The sequence below is a fragment of the Lathyrus oleraceus genome, chromosome 6 (genome assembly GCF_024323335.1).
Source record: "Lathyrus oleraceus cultivar Zhongwan6 chromosome 6, CAAS_Psat_ZW6_1.0, whole genome shotgun sequence".
NCBI lineage: Eukaryota > Viridiplantae > Streptophyta > Magnoliopsida > Fabales > Fabaceae > Lathyrus > Lathyrus oleraceus.
The window spans coordinates 18,614,469-18,633,337 of NC_066584.1; the positions used below are offsets into that span (position 1 = coordinate 18,614,469).

Consider the following 18,869-nt stretch of genomic DNA (forward strand, 5'->3'; position numbering starts at 1 on the left):
TGGTCAGTGGTCTAGCAAATGGGTTAAACAAATTATAGTTCGATCATATATGTATGAAATGGTTACACCCTTAATCAATTTTCTCACGAAAGAATGTCTAAGTCCTACTTGCCTAGACTTTCTTTTATACACTTTTTGTATGCTCTAGGTAAAGTGGCTTGACTACCGCAATGTATTAACACCTTTGAAACATTGACTTTAGCCAATGGAACTTCCAATAGAAGGTCCCTCAATCATTCAACTTCTTCACCAGCAGAAGCAAGATCCTTAAACTCTGATTATATGGTTGAGAGAGTGATCCATATTTGTTTCTTGATCTTCCAAGAAATCGCACCCCAACTAGTGTTAATATCCACCCAAATGCAGATTTATGATATTCAACACTCCATATCCAACTCGCATTGGTATATCCTTCTAATATAGAAGGAAACCTACCGTAATGGAGGCCAAAATTATTGTTTTTCAAAATATAACCAAAATTATTTGTGATGGCCTTCCAATGCTCATAATTTGGATTTCTAGTAAATCTACTCATCTTACTAACTACAATTTCTATGTCAGGTACATTGCATCAAATGCATTAGACAATCAATTGCACTTGCATATTTCAATTGGGCCAGAATTCTTCCATCATTATTTTAAAGTTTGAGACTAGGATCAAATGAAGTACTCATTTTATTTAAATGTAAGTGTTTGAACTTATCAAGTAATTTCTCAACATAATGTGTTTGACTAAGTTCATAACCCACACTATTTTGCTTTACTTTGATCTTCAAAAGCTTGTCAACTAGTCCAAAATCATTCATCTTGAATGTGGAAGTTAGAAACCTCTTTGTTTCTAAAATTCCATTCATCTTGTTGCTAATGATCAATCATATAATCAACATGGAGACAAATGAATATCACAATATTCTCATACAACTTCGTGTAAACACACTTGTAACAAGAATTAGATGAAGAAGATTTTTAGATAATCATGAGTGATGATGCAAGAAGGTTTTAGATAAAGTGAGAGATGAAATTATGAGTAGTTTAAAGTAGTATAATATAAATTGCAATGATCACCTTAGTTATATTCACTTGTCTCAAATCTTCACTTGAATTTCTATGTTAAACCTTTTTGATCGACTTCATCATTGACGTGTATGACACTTTTGATCCTTTTCTTCTTTGATAATCTTTGTCTTCATCAAAATTGAACTAGATATAAGATATATTCCTCACAATCTCTCCTTTTTTATGACAAACTCTTTGAATTCGTGTTTTGATAATGATTGAAAAGTCTCCCCTTAAGTTGTATGTCTCTCTTTTAATTGGTGAATCTTGCAATGACAAAGTCAAACTTTTGATGTCATTGTTTTAGTGCTTATTTTTTAATCCACGCGGGGATTTGACAAGCTTCCACACCTTTTATTCATTACCAAGAAGCACATAACCTTATGGTTGCTCCATGTAAATTTCCTCATCGAGATCTCCATTTTGGAATATCGTTTTGAAATTCATTTGATGAACTATAAGGTCATGCAAAGAAACTAATGCAAACAATAATTTAATTATCGTCATCCTTGATATCAGTGCATATGTGTTTAAATAATCAACACCTTTTCATCTAAAACTCTTGGTTACTAATCTATCTTTGTAAGTGTTTAGTGTACCATCCTTATGATACTTCCTTCTAAACACCCACTAGCATCCAATGAGTCTTAATTCTTTAGGTAGATCAACAAGTTTCCAAGTATTGTTTGAGATTATTGTATCCATTTCATCTTGGATATCATCCTAAAAAAAAGAGTCATTTGAAGCTATTACTTCCTTATAAGTCTTAGGATCATCTTCCACTTGAAGAATAATAGGAAATTTACAAACAAAATTCGCATTATTCCTTCTACTAGATAAAAGAAATAAATTGATTAACGATTTTCTTTGGTCCTAGATCGTTAGCCTTTCGGACTCTCTTGCTTATTCTAAGTTCGAGTTGTTTTTTCAACAATATGTGACGAACTTCCGATTTGTGTTTTAACAATTCGTGAAGAATCTTCCTCATGAGGTTCTTCATTTGTCGTAATCTTGAATTCCATATCCTCCATTAAAAGATTCTCAAAATTTCAAATCTCAGGATTCAATAATTACATTAGACTCCAAATTCAAAAATATATATAAGTCATGAAAATAAATTTCATCAAACAAAAACAATTGACATGGCATATAGATCATAATTCAATTTCGTAATTTAAAATTATAAACTTTAATAGATTTAACTACTTTAATAATTATCAAATCCAAACTTTAAGAAATTTCAAAATTTTCAATTTCAATTACCTTTCACATAGTAATTATTATTTTAATAAAAAATGGGAAAATAAATAAAAAATACAAAACTTTACAATATGTATATTTGAAAATTGATTACATTCTAAAATAAATATAAATAAATAAATCAATAATAACAACAACATGCGTTGCCACGTTTATATTCAGTCTTAAAAACATGATAAATTTGTAACGTTATGACCACCAATATAGGATTTCAATGCATGCATATGTCTCAGTGTGAAATTGAAGCGAAAACTAATCAAGATTTGTATGACAGTAACAGTACCCAGTCTATGGGAAAAAAAAAGATTCTATTAATTGTCAAAATTTATTTTTAGATTGATAATCATTCCTTAATTATATAAATAATAGATTATCTATAATTCAAAATACTACATATTCACTAATCATCGGAAAATCATATAATTAGTAACTAAAGCTATGCTTCCAATTATTAAAAACTAGAATTATTTTATTTGAATCTAGATAGTATGATTTTTATAATGTTCTAATATCTATGAAAAACAATAAACACATATCCGTATTTATAATAATTATTTTTCTTGTGTTTAGAATGTGTTTGCGATGCAACATTTCATCCTTTGATGATTGAAATGGAAGTCTCGGTTGTTATTATTTAAAACACTTGTTAGAAAAACTAATTTAATCAAATGGATCGTGACTAGAATCATGAATGAAATCATTTTTCTTGTAAGTACTTCAAACGCTCTCAAATATCTTAAAGTTGAAACGCATGAATACCCAGGATAATTTAGCATATACTCATGTTTGCACAACATCGATGAAAACTAGAATGTGGAGAAGAGTATATGAAATTTTAGTGAAGAAGATGTATGCTTTTGTTGTGTTTTTATGAATCCGGAATGAAATATTTATAGGTCATATTGGTGTTGTTTCACAAGGTTGCAACTCTTTGTGAAACAACTTCCTTTTACCAAGAGTTACAAGCATTTGCCAAAAGTTACGTACTTTTACCAAAAGTTACATTTTTTCACATACTACAACATTCTTCAAGAGTTTCATACTTTCATTCTGCAACACTTCACGAAGTGTTGCCTATTTTTTAATTCAAACCTACTGTAACACTTTACAAATATTGCCTATTTCTGAATTCAAACTTATTGTAATACTTCACAAGTGTATAAATTCAAAATTAATCTTCATTTGCATATTTTTTTTGTCATTTTGAAACATATTCAAGAGTATTAAATCTTAATAATTTAAAACATAAGTACTAGTCAAGAAGTTTTAAAAATTCTTGAAAAATGACAAAACACTGAAAATTGGTCAATGAAAGAAGGTTAATGAAGCATAAACTTTAAAGCAAAAGGTCACTTACTTTATATTTGGAAAATAAGGACACATTAATAGTGATTTTCCTTTTCTTCAAAAGAAAAATATATTCAACAACAAAAAGGATAGAAATCCAAGAAGAGCGTACGTCACTTGGGAAGACAATGATGTGAGCACAATTTCTAAATGAAGAACAAACACATCTATCTTTTATAGTTTCACATCACTCTGATGATGATGATAAGGTCAGTAACTTTGACTCAAGTGATAAACCTTCTTATGATGAATTACAAGATCTCTTTAATAATTTGCATGATGAATGTATAAAGTTTTATAGATTATATACTAAACAAAAGGAAATAATTTCATCCCTAAAAATTAAAACTAATACCATGCAAGAGAAATTAGATAAAGTTAAAACAAGTCCAGCATGTAATAAATGTAATTCTCTGACACTAAAGACTAATGAATTAAATCAAGTGATATGCATTATGAAAAAGGACAACTTGATTTAGAGAGTGTTCTAAAGAATGATATACGAATGATAGAAGTGAACTAGGATATTCCAAATTCGATAAACCTAGTCCAAATAAATAAAATATTATCTTTGTTAAGTATAAAAATGCTTACAATAATGTTCAACCAAATAAGGTGCAAAAATAATTTTCAACCAAAAGTGAATTATATGAAAAATACTTTCTATTCTTTTAAAAAGAATAAGTCTTCTAATTCTTCATGTCTTTATTGTAATCGTAAGAGACATACCCCTAATACATGCTATATGAGAATATTGTATGTACCAAAGGGAAAACATGTGTGGATTGAGAAAGAAACTAATCAAAAGAATCCAAAGAATTTTGGATACCTAGAAAGAAATATTAATTTATTTTTGCATATCTACTTGGAAACCAGTTAACATTGTATTATAAAGATTGATTGTTCAAAGCACATGGAAATCATATGGTACGGTAAGATTAAAATCATATTATCTTGGATAAAATTGATACATAATTTGTATTCTTCATTGGTTATCATATGATTGAATTGAAAGTTTTGACTCTTTTGAAGAAGAGTTTATATCTCAAAATATGTTGGTTTGATTGGTGCTATAATTTCATATCCTTATTTGGTATTCAAGCAAAGTGTGTAACTTTACCCCTTGGATTAATTTATTATTCATATGGATTGTATTATTGCATTCTCCATTATATTCCTATGGTAATTCTTCATTTTCTTATTTTTGATTATGTCAAAAGATGTAGAAATGATTGTTCTTGTTATGTTCATAATATTTTCAAGGGGAGAAAGTCTTAAATTGCAAAACAAAAGGGGAGACATATAAGATTTGTGGAGTTTCTAGTTGCTACAAATATTATAAAATTCAGAAATATTAAAGCAACTTGTTAATGAATAAGAAATTTCAAATGATGTTTTTCATCATCAAAAAAGACAGAGATTGTGGAGAAGATCATGTCTTTGACCTTGGTTATTGTTTTGAAGACAACAAATAAATCAACAAAAGAAGAAAATTAGAAAGATAACAACAACATAAAAAAAAATAAAGATGAAGACTATGATTGATCAAAGGTGATTGGAAAAGATCTTCAAAGTTTAGCTTAAATATATTGACCTTTAAAATATCATGATTCATCTCTTATATCACTTAAAGACTCAATAATATTTATCAAACTTCATCTACAAACTTCTTAAATCATTACGCATAAAAGACCATCGACGTAATGCCTTAAAATGTTGTATTTCTTGCTTGAAGTGAAGTTGTAATCAATTATAGCATACTTGTAATCAATTACAAGTTGTATGATTTCAAATTTTCTTCATGTTGGAATATTGTAACCGATTACATGCTTATTCTAATCGATTACAAGTTGAAGCAATACGTATTTTCATCAAACAAAAACTTTGTTTTGAATGGAAAAGTTTCATGAACCTTTTTAAAGACATGCAATCGTTCATAGAGGTTTATAGAGGTGTACATAAAGCATTATACACCAGAAAATGAATTAAGATCTTTAACATTCTTATTAACACAATTCAAAGATCATTTTCGAATATCATTTATTTTCAAAATGGTTTTAAAGTTTGTAAACATTCATAAACATGAAAAGTTTCAAGACCAAAATAGAATATTAGCATTACATGATATACAATTGAATTATAATATTGATAAGAATCAACAATCAAATTTTGAATGTGATTAGTGTATAGCCAACATAATTTCTTCGTTTCTCAACAAATCTATTGTGACTTATTTCACCATCGTGTTTGTTAAAGATCATCACAGCGTTTGGTGATTGTAAAAAATTTATTTGAGTTGAGGTGATTCAAAGTCCATCATAGGGTTAAGGACGTTGTATAAACAAGAGAATGGTGAGCTTTTATGGTTGGTTGATAGGTGTTTCTTTATAGTGCTAGGTGTGTGACTTGTAAAGAGCATTTGATCATAGTAGAAAATCCTCTAAGTGAATAGAGGGACTACATGTACTTTTGAGTTAATAAGGGGACTAGTATTAATCCTCATCTCTTCTTTATATTTGGAACTTTACCTTCTTCCTAAGTAACATTCATATCATCACTTAGCAACATAAGAAACTTAGCGCAAAAACGAGAAAAATTTAAAAATCATAGTTCACCCCCTCTTTCATTGCATCTAAAAATTACATATCTCTCTCTCTCTCTCTCTCTCTCTCTCTCTCTCTCTCTATATATATATATATATATATATATATATATATATATATATATATATATATATATATATATATATATATATATATATATATATATATATATATATATATATATATATATATATATATATATGAGTGAGGATCAACTTACTCCTAATCATAGCCTTTAAATTAGATTTAATCGAATGACTAATTAAGTAAAATATTAATTTAACCCTTAGATTAAATTCAATTTAAAGGTTATGATTTGGAATAAGTTAAATAAACTTACTTTTGGAGTAAGTCTCTCTCTCTCTCTCTCTCTATATATATATATATATATATATATATATATATATATATATATATATATATATATATATATATATATATATATATACACACACTTTTTCCTTAGTGCTTCTTAAGAGTAAAATCTTTTATCTGTGAGGTGTTTGAGTTATATGTGAGGGCATTGTTGTAATATCTCTTTGGGAGAAGTTTAATTTGGTTGTAAGCTAAACCAATTGAAAAGTTCATGTTTGGTTGTTAAGATGATCTTGTTAAAACATCTATTTGGTTTGGAGGTTTATGTAGTTGAAACTTCGTGTTTGGTTAGTGAGTTCATCCTGGTGGTAAAAGCTCTCCTTGGTTCGAGATTGTCTTGGTGATAAAATCTCTTGTTGATTGTGGAGATCCCGTGGTTAAGACTTTATATTTTGTTAGGAATTTAATTGTAACACTTACATATAATACATGTCTAGAATACATATTATACATCGTGTAAGTTTGATACTGAAATATACAAGAGCTTGTCAGCAATAGTGTATATATATATATATATATATATATATATATATATATATATATATATATATATATATATATATATATATATATATATATATATATATATATATGCCCAAAATACGATACACAAATAAGGAACAATATATACAAAGGCGACTAACATAAAAATAGGAACTAGATCATCCTCTGAATGATCTCAAAATAACTATCTACACAACGGAACATCATCATAAATATCAAGATGCCAAGGACATCAAGCCAGCTTTCCCTTTCCTTTCACCAGAACTACCTGAAAAATGTTAAAATAAGATTTGGTTATGCATCTATACCTTGATTTTTGATGATAACAATATTGTATTTACGTGAGAATAATTTTGGAACCCTAATGGTTTGATATTGTGTAGTTTTAACAACCAATTCTGATTCTGAATATATGATGTACAATATCATCAATTTTTGAACTATGTGTTCTAAATACACTTATGCGCAAGTTACTAGAAGTTCTGAAAGACGTAAATATTGTTGCTGCAATGTTCTTTCTACTTCTGAGTTATTTAACTCATTAGAAGCTTCTGAGGAGACATTATGTTGCTACTGCAATGTTCTCTCAATTCGTGCTTCTAAACGAGACTCTGATAACCAAACTTCTAAAGAATGACAAGCTTTTGAAGTTGTGTTTTGAAGCTGAAAACTCTGAAGTTCTCAAGCTAGACGATTGATGTTATCAAGGTTCTGACTGAGGATTTTGAAGTCTCAGAAGATTCTGAAGATACTGAAGACCTCAAGCCTGACTACTGACGTTGTCAATGTTCTGACCCAAGGTTCTGAAGTTTCTGAATCCAGCTCTCTATTTCTTCATTTCATGTTTCATCAACTTTCATCAGAAGCCAATGAATTTGAAGATAATATCAAAATGGGAATGTGATCAAATAGTACATGGTACAAAACGAACAACCTTTCCACTACCTGATTTCATGGACAAGGACAATACTAAACATCACACATATCACTGCTTTTGTGGGAGAAAGGACGTACGCAATATCATTCTTTTCCCATCCAACAGTGGACAGTCGCTCAAATGAGATTTCCCCATTTCTCCCTCCAACGGTCCAGAGCTCATGCTATATAAGCAAGACTTGGAGACTTGAACAAAAACCGACATGTTACGCAAATATTTTTGACAATTTATTTTCTTTGTGAAAAGTTATAATTATTTTGTATACAATTTTTTTTAAGTGTTTGCTATTCATTTGTGTAAAATATGCTTGTGTAGAAGCATCTTGTAACACACAAAATATTATTTAAACTCTTTGTTAGATTCCTTAAGGAGGTTATCCTTAAGAAGACAAAGAAGGTTGTTCTTTGTGAGTCCTTAAGGAGACTAAGGTTTAGTTGGATCCTTGAGAAAACAAATAAGGTTAGTCTTTGTGTTTGTTGTAATTTGTTGATTATAGTGGATTAAGTCCTTATGTGTAAGGCCAAATCACCTTGGCGGGTGGACTGGATTAGCTTTGAGTTCAAGCGAACCAAAATAAAAATACTTGTGTTTTTATCTCTTTGTTATTAACTTGTTAGTGGTGTTTTTGTTTTAGAAAAAGATTTTCCTTGTAAAACCCAATTCAACCCCCCCCCCCCCCCCATTTCTTGTCTTTTCACACCTTCAATTGGCATCATAGCTCCGGTTCTGATTGTGATAAAAAATGTATCAACACCTTACAATGTTCAGTACCGATCCAGTTGTGTGAGAAAAAATGGTTGCTGCTAACGTTGTTAATAATAGTGATAGAGATCATTACAGTGCAAAACCACCTATTTTTTATGGTGAGAAATTTGACTATTGGAAAGACATAATATAAAGTTTCTTTCTTGGTTACGATGTTGATCTCTGGGATCTCGTAGTCAATGGCTACATTCACCCAGTAAATGCTGAAGGAAATACTTTAGCAAGAAGTGATATGTCTGATCAACAGAAGAAAGACTTCAAAAATCATCATAAGGCCAGAACCATATTGCTTAATGATATTTCTTATATGGAGTATGAGAAGATAACAAACAGGGGTTCTGCCAAATTCATCTTTGACTCTCTGATAATGAATCATGAGGGAATCACCTAAGTAAATGAGATAAAGGAATTGACCTTAATCCAGAAATATGAGGCTTTCAAAATGGAAGATGATGAAAAAGTTGAGACTATCTTCTCAAGGTTTCAAATGTTTGTCGCATGACTTAAAGTTCTGGACAAATGGTATTCTACAGTTGATCACGTCAAGAAAATTATCAGAAGTCTTCCCAAAAAATGGAGACCTATGGTAACTTCCTTGAAGCTGGCAAAGGATCTCAACAACATCAGTCTTGAAGAACCTGTTAGTTCTTTAAGAAGTAATGAGATTGAGCTAGGAGAAGGTGAACCTCAAAAGTGAGGTAAATTTGTTGCTCTAAAATCCAAGCCTGAGAAGACAAGAGCCTACCAAGCTGAGGAAGAATCAGAAGGATCTGATGAAGACTCAGATGATGATGATGATGATGATGAGTTGTATCTAATCTTAAAGAGAGTCAACATACTCTGGAAACACATGCAAAGAGGTTAAGGGAAGTTCAAGGGAGTCAGAAGGATAGTTAGTCGCTTCGATTCTTCATCTGGATAAAAGAAGCAAGGTTCTAGAAAAGAAGTTATCTACTTCGAGTGAAAGGAGCCAAGCCACTACAAAAATGACTACCCCAAGCTGAAGAAGGATAGAAGGCCCAAGAAAATTTTGACGAAGAAAAAGTAAATGTTGCAGTGATGGAAACCACAGAGGATCCCACAAGTTCTGAAGAACTAGAAGATAAGATATCATCAAAATCAAAATCAGACTCCGATTCTAAAGAGGTATTTTCTAACCTATCTCGTTCTGATATTGAATCATGTCTTTCTGAAATGCTGGAAAAGTACCAGGGTCTTCAGAGTAAATACAAGGACCTTAAACAAGTCTAAGAAATTGCTTATGAAACTCAGAAAGAGCTTGAGAGAGCTATTTATTCTTTAAATGAAAAATTATTTTCTTTAGAAAGTATCAACTTTGCTTTGAAAAGCAAAATTTTAAAACAAGAGGAGGAAATAATTTCAGAAGCATCTAGTACTGATTGCGTCATCAGATATGACAGAGCATTCCAGTACTTTCTGGCTAAAAGCATAAATAGAAGCAAAATGGATTTTTTGATCTATGGAGTTAGCAGAAATGGCAGGAAATGTATGGGTTGTACAAAATCTATAAAACCTGACGAAAGTGAGAAGGTCAGACCAAAACCTCTCTATGTTCATTTTATGCATGTTGGCACTAAGCTTGATACGTTTTCACAGACACATAAGCATATTAAGGATAAGAACTATGTTCTGAAACCTAAGTATCATGCATAAATCTCTCATGATTATCCTTCTACTAAAAGACCCAAAGTTGCAAGAAACTCTAGGAAAACTAACAAAAGAGGACCCCAAAAGTGGGTACTAAGGATGAAATAATTTATGTTGCGGACATCCTTAACAACTCAGCTGAAACACCAGTCATGGTACCTGGAAAGTGGATGCTCGCGACACAGGATGGGCAGAAGTTCTATGTTCCAAGATTTGGAACTTAAGCCTGGAGGCTTTGTGGGTTTCGGAGGAAACCAGAAAGGGAAGATCATTGGCTCTGGAACCATTGGTAACGGTAAACTTCCCTCTATTACTAATGTTCTTTTAGTTGATGGTCTGATGTATAACCTTTTGTCTACTGGCCAACTTAGTGACAATGGTTATGATATCATCTTTAATCAAAAGTCCTATAAGGTTGTATGTCAGAAAGATGGTATAATACTTTTTAACGAAAAGAGGAAGAATAACATTTGTAAAATTAGACTTTCTAATCATGAAGATCAAAATGTAAAGTGTCTAATGTCTATTAATGAGGAGCAATGGGTCTGGCATAGACATTTGGGCCATGTTAGCATGAGAAGGATTTCTCAGCTAAATAAGCTTGAATTATTTAGAGGTCTACCCAAACTGAAGTTCGCTTCAGATGCTCTTTATGAAGCAGTTTAGAAAGACAAGTTTTCTAAAACTTCTTTCAAAGCTTAAACTGTTGTTTCTATCTCTAGACCGTTAGAACTTCTGCACATTGATTTGTTTGGACCAATGAAAATTGATTCTATCAATAGAAAAAAGTATGGATTAGTCATTGTTGATGACTACAGTCGTTGGACATGGGTAAAGTTCTTGAAACACAAGGATGAATCACATTCTGTGTTTTCCACCTTCTGCTCACTAGTGCAAACAGAAATGAATTGCAAAATAGTCAAAGTCAGAAGTGATCATGGTATCATGATTTTCACAGTGTTTTAGATTCTATAAATAAAACCGTAAAAGCGTACCCGGATCCATGACGTCGATTTATTGATCCTTGTTTGCAATTGTTTTCTCCTCTCTTCCTTCTTCCTTATTTGTATCTTTGATGATGAAGATACTTTTGTGTATTTGTGAGAAAATGAGAAGGAATGAGAAAAGTTGGTGTTGGTTGCCTAAATGTGTCCTTTTATAGACACTTTATTCCAACAGTCATATTCCACCCCAAGAGTCATGTCCCAACAGTCATGAAGAGAGAGAAGAGGGATTTGTATTTTGAATTTCAAAATAAAACCTCATTGACTTAATTATCCATCTACCAAAATAATCATCACATTTAGGTGTCTTTTATTTAAGCCAAATATTGTTTACATGAGTCACACCTAATTAATAATAAATTAATCCAACAGTCTCCCACTTGACTCATGTGACATCTTGATGTTTCAATCTTATACCATAATTGTGCACCATTCATTGAAAGCACCAAGTTATTATCTTTAATGAATTGAAATGATCGAATCATGGCGGTCACAAATTATTCATCAACTTGATTCTTTCCATGTATCACGAATCAATTCAATTCAAATAACTTTAGGGGATACAATAATGTGTCTCTCATGTCTTTTCAAAGACACCTAGTCATCATATATTACAATAACATGTATAATATAATATGGATGTCAAAACTCAACAGAAACATAACTTTAATTGAATTCACAATTGTCATACAATACGAACATTAAACTATACTTGTATATATACAAAAAATAATACAATGTTAACAAGGACTTTTACATAATGCCCATCCTTTCTACATGACCAATAAATGTTTTGGACGGTAAACCTTTAGTTAACGGATCCGCTATCATTAAATCTGTTCCAATATATTCAAATGACACCTTTTGTTTCTGCACTTCTTCTTTCACTGATAAGTATTTCAATTCCATGTGTTTAGCACCTTTGGAATATTTATCATTCTTAGAGAAGCACACAGCTGCAGAATTATCACAATAAATCCTTAGCGGCCTAGCTATACTGTTGACAATACCAAGCCCTAAGGTGAAGTTCCGCAACCATAATGATTGAATTGTGGCCTCAAAGCATGCCACGAATTCTGCCTCCATAGTAGAAGTAGCAATGATGGACTGTTTTCCACTCTTCCATGATATTGCTCCTCCAGCCAGAAGAAAAACATATCCAAATGTGGATTTTCTTGAGTCCACACATCCTGCAAAGTCTGAATCTGAGTAGCCAACCACTTCAAGGTGATCTGACCTTCTATATGTGAGCATGTAATCTTTGGTTCCTTGTAAGTACCTAAGAACTTTCTTTGCAGCTTTCCAGTGATCCATTCCAGGATTACTTTGATATCGACCTAACATACCAACAACAAAACTAATATCCGGTCGGGTACATGTTTGGGCATACATCAAGCTCCCAACCACTGATGCATAGGGAATAGACTCCATTTCTTTTCGCTCTAATTCATTTTTGGGACATTGCATTTGACTAAACTTGTCCCCTTTCTAAATAGGAACTGTCCCTCCAGAGCATTTGTCCATTCTGAATCTCTCTAAAATTTTATTTATATAGCCTTTCTGAGACATTCCCAATAGTCCTTGTGATCTATTACGGAATATTTCTATTCCTATCACATATGATGCCTCACCCATATCCTTCATTTCAAATTTATTGGAGAGAAACTTCTTTACATCATGTAACAAAGAAAAATCATTGGCAGCAAGTAAAATATCATCAACATATAAGACTAAAATTATGAATTTGCTCCCACTGACCTTCATATAGATACACCGATCTATAGTGTTCTCTACAAAACATATGACAAAATAGTATTGTTAAATTTAAGATACCATTGTCTAGAAGCCTGCTTTAATCCATATATTGACTTCTTTAATTTACACACTAAATTTTCTTTTCCTGCAGTAACAAAACCTTCAGGTTGAGCCATATACACTTCTTCCTCTAAGTCACCATTTAGAAAGGCGGTTTTTACATCCATTTGGTGAAGCTCTAAGTCATAATGAGCCACTAAAGCCAAAACAATTCTCAAAGAGTCTTTCTTTGAAACAGGAGAAAAGGTTTCTTTGTAGTCAACACCGTCCTTTTGAGTGAAACCTTTGGCGACAAGTCTAGCTTTATATCTTTCAATATTACCTTTCGAGTCTCGCTTGGTCTTAAAGACCCATTTGCAACCGGCTCGTTTTGAACCTTTAGGTAACTCAACTAGATCCCGTACATTATTGTCACTCATTGATTTTAACTCTTCTTTCATAGCATTGAACCAATTTTTAGAATTGTCACTTTCCATGGCTTGTTTAAATGATACTGGATCCTCATCAATGCTCAAGTCACATTCATTTTCAAGTGAATAAATAACATAATCATTTGAAATAGTTGGTCTCCTTTGCCTTTCAGACCTTCTTACTGCTATTTCTTGTGTTTCTTCAGTCACTTGTTCTTGCTCATTTGTGACTTGTACATTGTCAACTGGTTCATCAACTATATGTTCATTTTGTGGGTTTTGAATATTAATTTGTTGTCTATTTGGGTTGTATGACGGTACCACAACCAGAGGGACAACAACTTGAGAAGATTCTTTAGGTGAAGAAGATTCTCCACGAGTCTCCATAATATCCACTTTACGTGATTTCTCACTCCCACTAAACTGCCCATTTTCAATAAACCGAGCATTACCATACTCAATTATTCTCATACTATGATTAGGACAATAAAATCTATACCCTTTCGATTTTTCAGGATACCCGATGAAAAACCCACTAATGGTTCTTGCATCAAGTTTCTTTTCATGTGGATTATACACCCTTACTTCGGCTTGGCATCCCCAAACATGAAGATGCCTCAAACTAGGTTTCCTTCCCGTCCATAGTTCATAAGGAGTATTAGGAACTGCCTTGCTAGGAATCCTATTAATCAAATACGCAGCGGTCCTTAATGCGTAGGTCCACAATGATAAAGGTACATTACTATAATTTAACATTGACCTAACCATATTCATGAGAGTGCGATTCCGCCTCTCAGCCACACCATTTTGTTGTGGTGTGCCTGGCATAGTATATTGTGCACATATGCCACGACTTTCGAGGAACTTTGCAAATGGACCTGGACATTGTCCCTTCTTCTTGTCCTTCTTGCCGGGCTTGACCTTACTGCAACTGGCTCCATCATGAGTCGTGAGATGAACGGAATGATCTTTCATCTTCTTTAGCCTCCATTCTTCTTGAACCAACATGGCCTTAATTTCTTGAAAGTTCCATTTTTCTTTGATGGTGTTGTAATTCACCTGGAACTGTCCAAACTCAAGAGGAAGCGAGTTAATTATAAACTGTACAAGAAAAGATTCACTCACATCCATACCAAAGGATTTCAACTTTACTGCCAGATTTCCCATTTGAGTTACATGATCATGAATGGGTTGAGACCATTCAAACTTTTTAGTCGTCAACTCACTCATCAAATTTCCCATAACAGATTTGTCAGTGATTTCAGAATTTGAATACTCTTTAACATTTTTCATGAATTCCCTTGCATTTTCAGTGTTGGGTATAGATGGCTTAACATTGTCATCCATCGTCATCCTCATCAAGTTCAAAGACAACCTGTTGAACCTTTCCCAATCCTCAAGAAGAGCTTTTTCATCTTCCGTACTGTCCTCCGTAATGGCTGCGGGCTTCTCGTCCATTATCAATGCCATATCCAAGTTCATAACACCCAGTTGAAACTGAATCTTTTCAGACCAATCAGCATAGTTTAGCCCATTGAACTTTGTCATTGCGTTGCCCAAGGTAAACATATTAGTAGCAACCGCAAACATTTACACGTGCTCATACGTTAATGCTTTGAATAAACTTCATGGATTCAAACTAATTGTAACTTTAATCATGTATCTAAATTCACCTTTGGGTGATATCTACATACATTTCAATAACATACTCAAAAGAACATGCATGTCTATTTTTGGATATACAAGCAACAAGTATGATAAAAACTTTAATTTTATTAATTATAAGTCATGATTCATCTTTGGATGATCTCTATATATCTTATAATAATAAATACTATTATTTAACATAAACATGTTATTTGTATAGCATTGGATTAAAATTATACACTTTAATAAATTTGATCACTTTGGTGATTGCAAATTTTTAATATAATAATTTCAAAACAATGAATTATATCTATTAAAAAAAATAACGATACACAATTTTAAAACAGTAACATTTAAATGAGATTTAGCATGGCAATGTAGCATATATAGGATATTTTGGATTGTCTATTAACACATGCATTGGAAATTCTGGAACATGTATATAAATTCCAGTGCCATCACCATAACGTCTTTAAAAAAAAATTCAAAAGCAATTTTATGCATAGCATACATACATATCATGATACTTTCTAATATAAACTATAATTCTCATTAAACAATCACTACTAAAAAAAATTATAATATCGATAATCAACACCGAAAAATCATAATACCGGTAACAAAGCTCTGATACCAACTGTTAGCAAAATTTTATGTTTTGGATCTTGATATCATGATTTTCACAGTGTTTTAGATTCTATAAATAAAACCGTAAAAGCGTACCCGGATCCATGACGTCGATTTATTGATCCTTGTTTGCAATTGTTTTCTCCTCTCTTCCTTCTTCCTTATTTGTATCTTTGATGATGAAGATACTTTTGTGTATTTGTGAGAAAATGAGAAGGAATGAGAAAAGTTGGTGTTGGTTGCCTAAATGTGTCCTTTTATAGACACTTTATTCCAACAGTCATATTCCACCCCAAGAGTCATGTCCCAACAGTCATGAAGAGAGAGAAAAGGGATTTGTATTTTGAATTTCAAAATAAAACCTCATTGACTTAATTATCCATCTACCAAAATAATCATCACATTTAGGTGTCTTTTATTTAAGCCAAATATTGTTTACATGAGTCACACCTAATTAATAATAAATTAATCCAACAAGAGAGAGATATTTAACTTTCAAAGTTAAAGATTTGAATATCAAAGAAAAAGTGAAACATTCATTCAAAATCAACTAAATTGATTTACAAAATACCATATAGAAACGTTCAATTAATGCTTTCTTCTAAAAAAAATATTATTAAAATCCTAGAAAAGATACAATCTAAAATTGAAAAATATATTTTTAACTATAGACACTTAAATTGACAATGGTTGAAATAAGTTTTGAATATATTGCTTTTTAAAACTAACTTTAAAATACATATTATGATAATTATATATATTTCAAACCGATATAAATATTAATAGATTATTTATATTATTACATAAACATAAATAAATATCATTGTTAAAAATTAAAGTACAGTTTATTTTCATTTATATTATCTAACAACTATTTCTAAGGAAAATCTCTAACCATATGACATTCTCCTTGACACGGATAACATCTCATCTATCTGGTAGCACATCTTCCAAATTTATTTGTCTTACATCACTGTCATAAAGGATGTTGAACTGGCCTTGCATTATGTCCTAGCCTTTCCTTAAAAGGTTGAGGCTTAGGCCTAAACTGATGACATGGTTTTCCTTGGTCCTTTGGACCAACTCTATATTGATCCCTCTCCTCTCACACCTTCTTTAAACTATTCTTAGCAACTTAACATTGTCTCAACAAATCCACATAAGTAGTGATCTCTCTTTGAGAAACCCTATGATATATTTCACCCTTAATCCGAATATAAACTGATCTACCTTTCACTTTTCATCTGGTGCATACATGGATTTCCTGGAGTAAGCAACCATATCCTCGAACTTTTATGCATATTTGGCCACTGACATGTTTCTTGTCTAACCGGCTAGAATTCAAACTTCTTCTAAGTTCTCAAAGTACTTGGGAAATACTTGTCAAGAAAATTAGTCTTAAAATGTTCCTTATCCCTGGGTACTTCTTGATTAGTCATAAGAGTCAAAGCACTCCCCCACCATCGAACAGCAGGACCCCTAATTATATGAGAAGTAAACGCAACATTATTCTCTTCACTGCATTGCACAATCTAAAAAGTTCTCTCTATGATGGTTATCCACTCATGAGCTTTCATAGGATCTAATCCATCTTGAAACAAAGGAGGATTCATAAGGAAGAAATTCCGGAAACTATCACATGCAACTTCTTATGGAATCACTTAGGGGTGAAGACCATCATCCAATTGTTGCATCATTAGCTGCATGAATTGGTTTTGCTGCTGCATTTGTTGCACAAACTGAGGCCACTGAACTCCATCATTCCCAACTACTAATTATGGATTCGAACTCTGAGTTTTAGGCCTACCAGGACCTCTGCGTCTGTCAGCCATGAAATGTCATACAAATAAAATTAAGTTGATAAGGCTCAATGCTATAAATATGACATCGAGAATAATTATGACAATACATATATGAGGCGGAAAGAATAACTTATGATATTTCACGGTTGGGTCGATGATTCAACCTGCTCTGATACCAATTGTAACACCCACATATAATACATGACTAGAATACATATTATACATCATGTAAGTTTGGTACTGAAATACACAAGAGCCTGACAGCAATAGTGTACATATATACATGCCCAAAATATGATACACAACTAGGAACTAGATCATCCTCTTAATGATCTCAAAATAATTATCTACATAGTGAAACATCATCCAAAATATCAAGTCGCCAAGGACATCAAGTCAGCTTGGTCTGCCTTTCATTTGTAAAGAACTGCCTAAAAAATAGCAACAATAATGGGGTGAGATAATATACTCAATGGGCTCCCTATCTTATCGGTACACTCGGTTGTACAGGGTTTCTAATCAATTCTTAAATCAATTCATTAAAAGGGGATAAATACTTAAGTATCGGTGAAATTATTGCATTGTATGGAAAATGTCACTTGAGTTCATTCAACTCAAAACAATCACTAATTGGAAACCGTATAAAGGCCTTTTTTCCCGACCAACCATACGTCTAGGATTATTGACACATGTCATGAATCCTTGTATCATACTTCGACTTTCTTGTGGATTTAGGATTCTCCATGGGACTCGAACCCACTTCAAGAACTGTCACTCCATATAGGACTCAAACCCATATCGAGCCTTCTCCTCGTATGTGACTCTAACCCACTTTGAAGTCCACGTCTTCCATGAGACTCTAACATATTTGGTTGATGTGAAGTATTGGTGCGTGTATCCCAATTCTTACTTTTCATAAGTATTGCAATTTGGGATGGACACTATAATGAGGTTGTTTCCGAATACATGACTAGTTTATCAATCACAACATGATCTTACTCATCAATCACTAGTTGATCACGTTTACCAAATCAGATATCATCACCTCA

At 32.1% G+C, this 18,869-nt stretch overlaps 1 protein-coding gene across 1 annotated transcript; it reads right to left on the reverse strand.

Annotated features, from left to right (window-relative positions):
* Positions 1-12,272: 12,272 nt before the first annotated feature.
* LOC127093735 (secreted RxLR effector protein 161-like) lies at positions 12,273-12,950 on the reverse strand. The gene has a single exon (XM_051032641.1). It carries the CDS (start codon positions 12,948-12,950, stop codon positions 12,273-12,275), a length of 678 nt encoding a protein of 225 aa, XP_050888598.1.
* Positions 12,951-18,869: the final 5,919 nt, after the last annotated feature.

What these genes read in the sequence shown, in the direction of transcription:
- LOC127093735 (XM_051032641.1), bottom strand. Translation starts at nt 12,950, where the DNA reads ATGGAGTCTATTCCCTATGCATCAGTGGTTGGGAGCTTGATGTATGCC.